The sequence below is a fragment of the Rhinolophus hipposideros genome (genome assembly GCF_964194185.1).
Source record: "Rhinolophus hipposideros genome assembly, chromosome: 10".
Lineage (NCBI taxonomy): Eukaryota > Metazoa > Chordata > Mammalia > Chiroptera > Rhinolophidae > Rhinolophus > Rhinolophus hipposideros.
The window spans coordinates 45,831,462-45,845,316 of NC_138056.1; the positions used below are offsets into that span (position 1 = coordinate 45,831,462).

At 43.0% G+C, this 13,855-nt stretch overlaps 1 protein-coding gene across 7 annotated transcripts in view; it reads right to left on the reverse strand.

Moving 5' to 3' along the window:
- The window catches only part of STIM1 (stromal interaction molecule 1), a 181,205-nt gene that overhangs the window by 26,146 nt on the left and 141,204 nt on the right, over positions 1-13,855 (reverse strand). For all 7 annotated transcript variants that reach the window (XM_081062329.1, XM_081062334.1, XM_081062331.1 and 4 more), the window contains exons 4-5: positions 7,843-7,954; positions 4,376-4,491 (exon numbers count right to left, since the gene is read on the reverse strand). In XM_081062329.1, coding sequence (XP_080918455.1) covers positions 4,376-4,491; positions 7,843-7,954 — 228 coding nt within the window. The remainder of the gene's footprint in view (positions 1-4,375; positions 4,492-7,842; positions 7,955-13,855) is intronic.

A 13,855-nucleotide genomic window follows, 5' to 3' on the forward strand; every position in this document is an offset into this window, starting at 1 on the left:
ATGTCTTCACGAATGCAGTGGGCATCATCCAATCATCCTCAGGCCCCTGAAGGCCTGAATAGAACCAAAAGGCGGAGGAAGAGCAGATTTGCTCTCTCAGATTAAGTTGAGACATCCATCTTCTCCTGCCCTCTTATATAAGTGCTTCTGGTTCTTGGGTCTTCAGACTCAGATAGGGACTTACATCATCAGTTCCCCTGGTTCTCAGGCCTTTGGGCTTGGACTGAATTACACCACCAGCTTTCCTGGTTCTCCACCTTACAGATGGCAAATCATAAGACTTCTTGTTCTCCATAATTATGTGAGCCAATGCCTATAATAAATGTCCTCTTATGCATATCTACATACATATCCTATTGGTTCTGTTTTTCTGGAGAACGCTGGATAATACAGAATCTATATATTATGGTGTCAGAAAAATAGGAGAAAATAGGGAAATCAAGACTAGTCTATTGGGCCGGCCTGGTGGCTCAGGTGGTTGGAGCGCTGTGCTCCTAACACTGAGGTCACTGGTTCAATTCCCACATGGTCCGGTGAGCTGTGCCCTCTACAGCTAAGATTGTGAACAACAGCTCTCCCTGGAGCTGGGCTGCCCGTGAGCAGCCAGAGGTTGGAGTGAGCTGCCCTGAGCTGCAGCGGGGCTGCTGAGTGCTGGCGCCGGATACCAAGAGCTGCCATGAGATGCTGTGAGTGGCCAACAGATTGGCAACCGACTGCCTCAGCCAGGGGGAGCACAAGGCTCATAATACCAGCATGGGCCAGGGCCAGGGAGCTACACAACTAGACTGAGAAACAACGGCTTGAACCGGAGTAGGGATGGGGGTGGGAGAGGCAGAAGAAGGGGGGAGAAGACTCTAATCTATGCATAACCAATGATGTACTTCTTCCCATCATAATCCCATCCCCATTCTTCAGTTCCTACTACCTTCCCAGCCCCCACAGTCCACAAATATCCTTCACAAATATCCTTCCATTCCTTCTCCTCCGAACTAGGTTTCCCTTAGTCAATCCACTCTTTGGTCAGGTAAACATGGATTATCTCTTGCTATCTCAGGGACTGTCTTGTGTTTTTTTGGCTTTCATGTCAGTCACCTTCTTTCTGATAGTCTGTGACCTCTTCAGGGCCAGCCACAAGACTTAATCTCTGTAGCCCCATACTTAGCATAGAGCCTGACCAGAGCAGGTAGTCAGCAAAGGTGGAAAGCAGAGAAAAAGGGAAGAAGGAAGGGAGGTTTTAGCAGGAAGCGGGTAGGCAGTGTACAATATAAAGTGCACATGAATGGCAAAACCCAGCTCCTGGGGACAGAAAGAGTACGCCAGCTGTCCTGCACAGCCCCTGCCCAAGTTCATCTCTCAGAATCCACCTCACACCCAGGGAATATAGCCAGGGCAGAGAGTCCATGGAGGTTTCAGGAGAGCAGCTAATCCAGGGAAGCTGGCTGGGACCTGAGGACCTAGAGGGTGGCAGAATTCCTAGCCTGAGTGCTATAAATAGATTTTAGCAAAATGAGGTCAACTGTTAACACAGTCAGGCCTAAAGCAGGGGAGGAGAGTGTAAACAAATTAGATGCGGAAATGTTAACAGAGTCAGGATAATGGTGAGAATTTTCAAGGTGACAGTTACAATTGAGACAGTGAGCCTCCAATCATTATCACTTTCTGGAATCCCTCTCCCACTCTATTCTCTCCACCCTCTCTACTGCCCACAATATCCTGCCCCTGGCAGATACAGATATTCATCCCTTACTGCCAAAGGGGGGGCCAAAAAAAATGTACATATTTTAAGAGACGTTATCTATGTATTTCCTTTCGAAGTTGAATTGAATTACGGTAGCAATGTGTAGTATGACGTTCGCTCAAAAGATGACATTAATGAATGTTAGCGTCATTTATTGTACTACAATTGTAATAGTTTTTCCTTTCTTAAAATGTGTATACATTTTTTTTTTGCACCCTCTATATATATGCCACAATTTCTTTATCCAGTCATCTGTTGATGGGCATTTTGGTTGTTTCCATATTTTGGCTATTGTAAATAGTGCTGCAGTAAACATAACGATGCATATATCTTTTTGAATTAGTGTTTTAGATTTCTTTGGATAAATATAGATGGAACTTCTTGAGAGCAGAGACCCTGTCATTTATTCTGGTACAGAGTAGGTGCTCAACAAATGTTAGTAAATGAAAGGCCATTGCTTAGTACAGAGGGTGGGCTCACATAAAGAGGAGAGCCATTCATCGTGTCATTTATTCAAAACTTATAAATGGATGGTAAGCAAAAATGTGTACAAAAATATAAAGGACCAAAAATATAAAGGCAGCAAAGGAGAGGGGGACAACCTTCTCCCCTGTTGCTCTGTACCACACTTTCAAAAGGTACAGACCTTCTGGAAAAGGCAAAACTTTGGAGACAGTAAAAAGGATCACAGTGTGAGGGGTTGCAGAGGAGGGAGGGATAAATAAAGTCAACTGTTAACACAAGATCATAAGTGGAGCACTGATGATCTTTAGTGCAGTGAAGCTATCCTGTATGATACTAAACTCGTGGTGTATACATGATATTATATTTATCCAAACCCTTTGCACAACACCAAGGGTCAACCCTAAAGTAAACTACAGACTCTGGGTGACAATGACATATCAATGTAAGTTCATCGATTGTAACAAATGTGCCACTCTGCTGGGGATTGTTAATAACGGGGGAGGCTGTGCATGCATGGGGGCTGGGAGTATATGGGAAATCTCTGTATCTTCTATTCAGTTTTGATGTGAACCTAAAACTACTCTAAAAAATAAAGTCAATTAAAAATTTGAAAATAATAATAAAAAAAGGTACAGACCCATCTGTATTGAGATTATCAGCCTGGACATGTGTCAAGCCAAATGCACGAACAGGGAAATGCTATACAGTAGCCCCCGCTTATCCACGGTTTCACTTTCCACGGTTTCAGTTACCCGCGGTCAACCACAGTACGAAAATATTAAATGGGAAATTCCAGAAATAAACAATTCCTAAGTTTTAAATTGCATGCCATTCTGACTAGCATGATGAAAATCTCCCGTTGTCCCACTCTGTCCCACCCAGGACGTGAATCATCCCTTTGTCCAACATATCCATGCTGTATACACTACCTGCCCATTAGTCACTTAGCCATTCCAGCTATTAGATCGACTGCTGTGGTATTGCAGTGCTTGTGTTCAAGCAACCCTTATTTTACTTAATAATGCCACATTCACGTAACTTTTATTACCGTACATTATTATAATTGTCCTATTTTATTATTAGTTATTACTGTTACTCTCATACTACGCCTAATTATAAACTTTGTCATCAGCATATACGTATAGGAAAAAACAGTATATATAGGGTTCGGTTCTATCCACAGTTTCAGGCATCCATTGAGGGTCTTAGAACATGTCCCCCGTGGAGAAGCGGAGGGACTATGGTACTGCTGCTGACCCTGCTTGCCAGCCGTTTCTCTGGACTGGTTCTTGGCACTATAGCATTCTGCTGCTGGCGCCCTCAACTGATGCCAACAGCTCCCAAAAGACAGGCAGTGGACCCTAAGAGTCTGTTTGGTCGAGGCTAATTTTCTAAGGAAACTTACCACTTTTGTTCCTCCTGAGTTCACTTAGAATAAAAAAAGGAGGTCAGGGTTGGCTGTTCCCACCTTGCAGATCTTCAGAAGCCGAACCACCCAATTCTCCCAGCTAATGACTGGAGGAAGAAAACATCCTTTATATCTCTACTGGTAAATGTGATGTGAAAGGCTCCTTAGTCCTCTTTGGTTGTCCAAGGACACGAGAGGTGCAGCAATCAGTTCATACTTTCTGCACACCCACGGTGAGGGCAGAAAACAGCTAAATGGCATTCAGACCCGCATGGGTTACTTTATCCGTGAGCATACCTTTCATATTTTAGCCTTCGTATGCCTGCTCAGGTTGTTTCCTCCACCTAGAACGCCCTCTCCTGTCACCTCCCTGGAATAAAGTCCTACTCATCCTTAAAGGCAGAGCTCACATGCCACCTCTTCGACAGTATGCCTTCTCTATCCCTCCTCTCAACCTCAGAAGCACTGTGCATCTCTCCAGAACATTCATTTTATCCCTTTAGGGCAGAATATGATTCATCCAGGTCTTCCTACAGGGTCCAGCACAGCACTGGCACAAAAGTAGGTATTTTCTTAATGCATTTAATGAATGGATGTTGATAGCTGGATGGACTAAAACGTGATACATTTCATGCATTAATGACAGTGGAAAAAGTGGAGGCACTGCCTTGCAGGTGTGCCTAGGAGAGCCAGGCCTCAGCCCAGCCACCCCAGCCGCCCTGGGTTCCATGGCACAGTGGCAGCCCTCTCTCCACAGGACTCACAGAGAGGAGGCCCAAAGAGCACCGTGTCCAGGGCCTTCAGCTGCAGCTTCTGCCGGTGGCTCCGGTCGGTCATCTTCAGCACAGTCCCTGTCATGGTGGTGTTGGTCACAGCGAGCCTGTTGAGGCAAAGAGTAGGCGCTCAACTCTCCACCCACAAAGCCAGGAAGAATCCTGGTGACATGACCCACCTCCTCCAGGAACATTTCCATGACTTTTAGCTTGTGGTGACTGCTCCCCCCTGCATTCTAGAATACAGAGTCTGTACCAGTGGGTCTCAATGGGGACTATGCAGGAATTCATAACACTGACCAAGAATTTACTTGCCGTTCTCCTCATGTCCACCGTTTCTTAGAGAGCATTCTACTCCAAGGATTATCCATTTGTGACCATGCCCACACCTGACTAAATTTTCTGTTGTGCTTCTCCTTGTAGGGACTGTCCACCATATTCCTGTACCCACATTCCCACCATTTATTTGTAAGTGCATTTTCCTGTCTATCCCTGGTCAAAATGTCATGCCACATGACCCAGCGATTTTGGTGACCTCTGAATTATCCTAATCCTAACTCAATTAAATATATTTAATAAGGAATATATTTAATGTTCATTAAATTTAAACTTGCTGATGACAAACACTGTAACTGTCTTGTTGGCTTGTATTTAGAGTCACTGTGATTTACTTTCAAACAGAAACTGTAATTTTTTATGACCTTCAACTGTACTATTGAGAACTCTTACAAGGGGGAGGACCTGTAATCAAAAAAATGACCTAGAAAAAATTGGACTTTGTTTCTCTTCTGTTGGAACACAGGGCATGTATAGGAGAAGGGTATGAGATATGAAAGATTGAAAAACCACTGGTCTGGGTCCCACAAGTGAGCATTTACTACTATACTATTCCCTGAGATCAGTGCTGTTTTCGGATGCATAGCTCTGTTTCTCCAGGTAGGAAAGAAGCTTCTGACATCACAGTGTGTGTTGATGCTCCTGCCTGGACATGCAGGAGCAGCTGCTTCCTTCTCTAGCCCTGGGAAGCAATCAAGACCACTGACAAGAGAGGCAATAGACACTGATGGGAAGTTGGGGGGTTGGGGGTGGTCAGGAGATCTAGTTTCTGGTCTTGGCTCTATCATTGAGTGATTTCCTTGTCCAATCATAAGCTGCTTGGTTTCTTTCCCTGGGGCCTCAGTTTCCTTCTGTGTAAACGTATGTAAAATCAGATGTTTCCTACAAGGTTGCGAGTTCTTGGAGCTCCTCTTTACAGCACTTCTACCAAGTGTACTGGCCTTCATCTGACTTATCAAAATAACTGTCATCTTTTCTACAGTCTATCTGTCGAAGAAACCTATGAACTTGAATGCTATCTACTTCTAAGTAATGAGAGACATGAGAAGGGAGATAACATTTACTAAGCAGCTACTTATCTTGTGCTGTTCTGACACTTTACATACAATACCTCATTTAGTTCACATGACTGTAAGAACCCATTCTACTATTAGCTCCACTGTACAGATATAAAAACTGAGACTTAGAGTTGAGTAACTTGCCCAAAGTCACATAGCACATAAGTGGCAAAGGCAGGAGACAAACTCAAATGTGCTAGATGCTTTCCATTATACCATGCTATCTAGTGATGGGCCTACCCCTACTCCATACACTGAAGGCTCCATGCTTCCTGCTGTCACTGAGATGCCACAGCTTGGCTTCCTCTATTCCTGAGCCCAGCCTAGCTGGGTCTGGTCTTAGGTCTAGTACTAGCCGCAAGAGGGCTAAATGAGCCCATTTCCTGAGAACTGACTTCTTATCCTATGCTTTACAGTTTTAATACAAACCACAGCTATTTCTTAAGATGAAACGGTCCAGTGATCCACAAGGCAATACTGTTATTTCCATGGATATTGAGGAAGAAACCTAAATCCTGGAACTTCATAGTCAATCCCCTATTCAATTGCCTGTCTCTTCCACTAAACATGAAGTTTCTAAAGGCAGACAGATGTGAGGTCTAATGCATGTCTTTGTCCTCAGGGCCCAGGAGAGAACATGGCATATGGTAGATACTGGATAAAGTTGGTTAACTAGAACTAAACTTAGTATTTCTAGGAAGTCCATCTTCAACTACATGGGGCAAGAGGAGGATACAGTGAAAAAAGCACGTTACTTAGAACCAGGCAGACCTGAGTTCAAATCCCAGTTCTGCCACTTACCAGCTTGGATAAATCATAAAATATCTGAAATTCAGTTTGTTCACCCAAAAGTTGGGATAGTAATTCCTTCCTCCCAGAATTGTGAGAATCAACTGAAATAATAGGTAGGAAAGCACTCTATAAAGGGATGTACAAACATCAAGATTGTTCTCTCTCCAGAACAGGGAGAAGCTGTGAAGAGGAGGCTGAAGGCAGCAGAGGAGGGAACAGCCAGCTCAGCTAGGCCTGGACAGCAGTGCCTGGTAGCTCTGTGGCTGACGACTGCAATGTGTGGGCATTCCAACAGCTTCACCTTCGCCTTTCCCCTTTGCTGAGGCTCACAACCAGATGCAGATAAGATGACAAAGTATACACAATCAGCACTTACCAGACAGTAAGCCCTTTGAGGGCAAGGGCAGGTTGTTGTCATCTTTATCCCCAGCACCCTGCATAAGTGCTTGGTACAGAGCAGGTACCCAGTAAATATTTGTTGAATGAATAAGTAAATGGATTAATGACTGAATGACATATGGCACTAGCTTGACATAACAAGAAGTCCAAACAAGCAGTACTCCAAACGGTACTGCAAACAGTACTCCATGCCCTCCCCACTCCCTCCCCGAGCCCTAGCATATTGTGCCTATAAAGGAGGCAGAGTTAGGACACAACAGCCGTTGGGAGAGTCATTCCAGAGAGCAGGCTGGGCCCAATGGTAGTCAGCCCCCACTGCTGCACCATTTCTTTAGAGTAGATAAACTGTATATGGATAATTCAGGGGAAATTAAAAGAGCCCAGAGGCTCCTGGGCAATAAAAGAGGCAGCTGCTGCGGGGACAGCAAAAGAAAAGAGAAACACCACAGGCTTTAAAGTCTACCCAGATCTAGGTTCGAATGACAGTTTTACTTCTAACTAGCCATGTGACCTTGGAAAAGTTACTTAGCCAGTTTCATCATCTTTATATACTAATACCTACCTTATAGGACTGACATAAGAATTAAATGAGATACTGCATGTAAAGTGTTGAAGCAGAGTGTCCGGCATATACTCAATAAATGGCAGCTATTAGTACTATTCTCTTTATTGACAGAAATACTGACTAGGAGAATGGATACTAAATACCCATCATACTGTACAGCAAGTACAGTATGTGAGAAGAGGAGAGGTCTATAGATTCTTCCCTATAAAGGGTAGAACCTCATTTAACTGAGCAGAGCAACCTGCAGGCAGGCCAACTCCAGCCCACTCCCTGCACCCCCAAGTGAGAGAACCCAGTCTCCTCCTGACCTTGGCATGGCATGGCCACTGAGCTGCAGCTTCCGGAAGGTCTCCTCGTACTGAGGCAGCTCCACATATGTGATCAGCCACTGCACCACCTCATCCACGGTCCAGTTGTACACTGTGGGGAGAGACAAGCAAAGCCATGACTCCAGAATGCCAAGTACCACGCACACAGATGAGAGGTCTAATACACGTCTTTGTCCTCCGTGCCAGGAGAGAGCACGGCGTATGGTAGGTGCTCGGTAAAGTTGTGGTACATAGAACTAAACTTAATATTTCCAGGAAGTCCATCTTCAACGACACGGGACAAGAGGAAGATACAGTGAAAAAAGTACATCACGTAGAACCAGGCAGACCTTAATTCAAATCCTAGCTCTGCCACTTACCAGCTTGGATAAATCATAACATATTTGAAATTCAGTTTGTTCACCCAAAAGTTGGGATAGTAATTCCTTCCTCTCAGAATTGTGAGAATCAACTGAAATAAAAGGTAGGAAAGCACTCTATAAATGTACAAACATCAAGATTGTTCTTTCTCATCGGTGTGAGAAGAGGAGTCACATTGACCTTAACATTTAGCACGTTTATGTGTTTAACATGTCTCTCTCCCATCAAATCCTGTGTATAAAAGGAATATACACTCTACGGTGTGTGTGTGTGTGTGTGTGTGTGTGTGTGTATGTAGATATATAGATATATCTGTGTGTATGTATATATGTGTGTGGATATATGTGTGTATACATACATATATACACATATCTATGACATAATATAATATAGAGAGATGGATCCAGATGACAACACTTAAGCCCTGAGTCAGATCACCCCGGCAGACAACCCTATTTTCAGTTTTGTGCAACAAGTAAATTTCCCCTTTGGCTTAGATCAGATTGAAAGGACTTTCTGTCCCATTAGCAGCCAATTCTAACTGAAACAATTACTGAGTGATCACTCGCAACACAGAGAATCACATCATCACTATACATGGACCACTGTAGTTAATCGTTCCTCAATATTGTAATATTGTGATTTTTATATGGCTAATTATAAAAAGAATACCTTTAAAATAAGTTTAATATCTGTGTAGTGTTTAGATACACAGATAACAAATTCATCTCCATACTTTGTCAAGAGTCAACAGTAAAGGAATAGAAGTGGACGTAATACACAAGGAATAAGTTCAAACCAAGCGGAGGTCAAATGACATCATAATGTATTATATAAATCAAAGTTGCATAGTAGCTTGAATTGCAAAAGATGGTGGGAAGACTGAGTCATCAGATGGCATCCAGTAATACAGGCACGCTGAACTTAAAAGAGCCTGGGAGCAACTGAATTTCAGCAGAAAAGTATCATTGTATTGCATTTTAAGTTTGTTTTTACTTAGTGTATAAATCTGTTTTTGTTTATATTTGTACGCAAATTTTATGCAGTTATTGAAACCTCATTTTATGTTTGTACACATTTAAATAACATTATAATAAAAATAATTAAAGTCAGCATTGCAGGTCCAAGATAAATTATTTCCCTTAAAAGGAATGTGTATATTCCTCAAGTTTGAAAACTACGGCTGTGAACAACAAGAAAGCTAAAAGTTTTGAAGCAGAACAAAATGGTGAGGTTCATCACTCTCCTCTCTTACAATTCATTTCTTTACCAAAAACTGTCTTTCATCAGAATGCTATCTCATTTCTCTTTAATAACTAGGAATAATTAAAGCATGGACCATGTCCTTTTTCAGTTTTGCTCACTGTTATCTCTGAAATAGAGCTTCACATACAGTGGCATCAGTAGGAATTTACTCCAATAACTGCCCTAAATGAGGAGTTCCAGAAATGTTCTGACTGTGGGCCTCCAAAAAACAACAACAATCTCCTTAGACTAATACACAGTTCGTGTGGATGGTTAATTTCTGAAATGCTTGTCCAAAATAGGCATTCCTCTGGTAGGCACACCTCAGATCTTAGGCTGTTTCTGTCACTCTCACATAAGCTAGAGAAGTTGGAAGGCTGGGCCCTGTCCCTTCATTCTTTTACTTCCTCTGCAGTGGAGCCCAGCACTGGTCTAAAGCACGCACCCAGAAAGACATCCTGAATGAAACCAAGTTGAAGGCAAAAATGCTCCAATCTCTCAATGTCCTCAAGAAGCTACTGGAACTCAGGAGGAAAGTTCTGAAGCCAAGCGACTTTGGAGGTAGATTAGGCTATTTGCAGAGGCACAGGGGGTGAGAAGGGAAAGGTGCCAGGGGATGAAAGGAAGCAGGTATAGTGCCCTAAGACTGCATCCTAGAAGACAAGATCCTAGAGGTTTAGGTGAAGGGTGCCTCGTCATTGCTTGGTTAAATTTCTAATTCTCAGACTAGAATATATTGGAGGGAGGAGAGGAATTAATTTCCAAGAGATACGTTGAAATCCCAGGGTTTGGAGAAGGAAGGATGACAGAGCTGGGATTAAAGAAGCATTACAGAAAGTATAGTGTTTACTCCTGAAAATGAATACGTAGCCACACACATTACAAATGTGATCATTTACTATGGTTTGGAGTATCAGGTAATGAATGTGTAGCACAGTGACACACAGACATCAGACAGACAGACAAGTGCTAGCCTGCAAAGAACATAGAACAACATACTCCTTCCACCGCTGCCAAGGGAGCTCAGCCTCATCCAAGACAAAGGGGCCTTTCTGTTGGGCATGTGGAGTGGAAAAAAGGCCACTTTTTTATTGCTAGAAAGGCTGGAGGCCAGCGGTGCTACAAAAGCCTTTTGTCTAATGGGAGGACGCCCTGATACAAGCCTGAGCATAGACCTTTGGCACGCAGGAACTCCTCTATCTGTACCCTACACTGCAGTGGAAATGGGCAGGAGTCACTCTACACCAGGGTTTTCTCAGTCTCCGCAGCGCTGACATTTTGGACAGGCTAATTCTTCATTGTGGGGGGCTGTCCTGTGCATTGTAAGATGTTTAGCAACATCCCTGGCATCTCCCACTAGATGCCAGTAGCATGCTGCCAGTTGTGATCATCAAAAATGTTCCCTGGGGAACAAAACTGCCCCCAGCGGAGAACCACTGTCTAAACACGACTTGAGGTGATGCACATAAGGGGGTCAGGGAGGATGCAATCCAGTGAGGACAGACTCTGAACATAGACGGCCCCTGTATCGCAAGGCAATAGGACACAAGGATGATGGCTTCGGTGTGTTGGGCCAAACCTCAAGGCACTTGTTTTTTGTTTTCTGTGTTCTACATAGCATTCTGTTGCCTAGGCAGATGCCCTACCTAGGTAGGGCTTGGCAGCATGGTGCTATCCAACCAGACTGCCGGCAGTCTGCAGAAAGCAAGCCCGGATGAGCTGCATTCTTGTCAAATAGCAACCCTATGTCCCAGCACGAAGGGCTAGCTCACTCAACAGTCAAGTGGAAATATCAGAGTCCTTGTCCCTAAGGTTCGAGTACGTAAAAGTTGAAAGTCTTGTACTGCTTTCTCATTCCCAAAGAGAAAATGAGAAGATTCCCTGTGTCAAGGTGAGGAAGAAGGCCACAGCAGGCTGAGAGAGCTGTGGCTGTCCATGAGAGGCTACGGCATTTGGCAAGGAGAGCTGAGTACAGATACAGGCTCCAAATGACTTACAAGTCCAAATCCTAGGAGGACATTCAAACAAGAGATAATCTTCTAAAGTCCTCAGTCTCTTATCCCCCTGAGCCTGTCCATGTGTCCCCTAGAGAGATCAAAGACAACATCTCTGTGCAAAATGACAAACAATACTACACACATTCAGAGACGGCCAAGCCCAGGAATTTTCAGCAACAAATAGTCCTTCATAAGACAAATGAACAAGGTGATTCAATTTGTAGTCTCCAACCTTTTAAATGGTATAATCTACCTGTGAAAAAATTTTGAGTACACATTGCCAATATATGAATATGTGTTTATAAATTAGATTCATGTAGTGACATTAGGAATATATAATGTAATGTGAAACATACGTAAAAATTACATACTGAGATAGAAATAAATGCTATACAAATACAAGCTCCAGTATTTTCTTATGACACCCCAATCCATTGCCTTGTGTGGGCCTCCTGAAGCATACACACTGCCTTTGGAAACTACTGGACTGACAGTCTACCTCATCCCAACACGAATGACCTGAACATCACAGACTTCCCTGGAGGCCGCCTCTGCTGTAGCTCTTACTTTCGCAGTCCTCATCCAGAACCAGTGTCTTGAATTATTTACTTATTCATCCTTGAACAATGACTTCTAGATCTTTGCTATTTCCAGAAAAGCTCTTTTCCCTCTTCTTGGCCTGCTAAGCACCAACTAATCCTTAAAGCCCAGCTCTGCCTCTTGGCTTGCTGAAACTCTTTGGAGCCCATTTCTAAATCCCCTTTTCTAAAACCATCAAAAAAAGTTCTAAGTCTCCCTTCTCTATTTACATAGCACTTTCTTTATACAGACTTGTTTTCTAACATGTAGGTTATATTGTTTAGTCAAAGATCTCCCTTCTCCATTACACTGTAAGCAATCTGATAAGGAACATGTCGTTTCCACTTATGTATGTATTCCCCAATGTCTAACACAGGGCTAGATCTTCTAGGTACTCTGTGAAGTTTACTGAATGGACAAAAGAATAGATAATGAACAAATGATGGCCATCTGTGGGTCCTGGCTCACTTGTTGTAGATCCCATCAGTATTTATGTTATATTTTCTCACTAACAGTGTCACTCTCTGCCACAAATTTCTTATGGAAGGGGTTTTTTTAAAAAGCATTGAACTTATGCATATCAGCAAGGAACCCCAGAAATTGATTTTTAATTAGCTTCTCATATACCAATGATATATCCTGGCCTCCATGCTACGTTTTATAAATAGGAAGGGGCCTTTTCCATTTGAGAAATATTTTCATATTAAATGAGCAAAGTCTCCTGTTTTATTCTGAGATAACCACAACAAATAAAGTTATTCAGGATTGCCAAATCGCTGGGCTTTCTAGAACACTGGATTTTTATTGTAAAATATATTAGAAAAAGTACTAGATTTAAAGGTGGAAGACCTTGATTTCTATCCTATCTGCCATGGACCACCTTGGGTAAATCACTTAACCATTCTGAACCTCAATTCCCCTTCTATAAAATATTCATTCAGTCATTCAAAATGTTTATTTCGCACTACTTTGTGCCAGGCACTGGGAACAGAGCAGTATCGGGACAGAGAGCCCTACCCCCATGCAGCTTACTATCTAGCAATACCTGTCACCCAGAGTTGTTGAATGAGTTCATATGTTTGGAAATGCCTACGATTTAATATAAACACAATGATAATTGTTTCTTCATATATATGTATATATTTTTTTCCATTCAAAAAGAGGTAGGTGTTGAGGACTGCTCAGAATCTGGGTGGATGGAGATATAGGCCCATCAGAGAAAAGAAACACGAGCAAAGACAAGAACTATAAAGTGTAAGTTCTGCTTAGAGAACACTGAGTTTGTCTGGAGTCCAAGGGTTACATGTTGGAACAAAGAGAGCAAGGCATTACTGAGGCCAGATAATAAAAATCCTTGAAAGCAGGCAGTCTCAATCTCCACAATCATTTATACATTGCGGGGGGGAAAACCATTTACTGAGCACCTACTACTACTTGCCAGGCACGGCTCTAGGAGCTAAGGATATAACAGTACACTAAACAGAGTCACAGGTCCCTGGTGCTTATAGTCTGGTGGAGAGAGACAAACTAAAACACTCTGAACAAATAATTCCATGTTGGGTAGTGATAAGTATAATGAAAAAAAAGCAGGGTAAGAGGATAAAGAGCAGTGTTAGATCAGATCTGATCAGGAAAGGCCTCTCTGATGAGGTGACATTTGAGCAGAAAATGAAATGACGCTGTGGGCCATGTGATTATTTGGGGGGGGGGGCATTCCAGGCAGTTGGAACAGTAGGTGTTACTCCCCAGCACTTGAGCTTTGGTGACGCCTCCAGGATATGCCAGGACAGATCCTTGGGCTTGGCCAATCC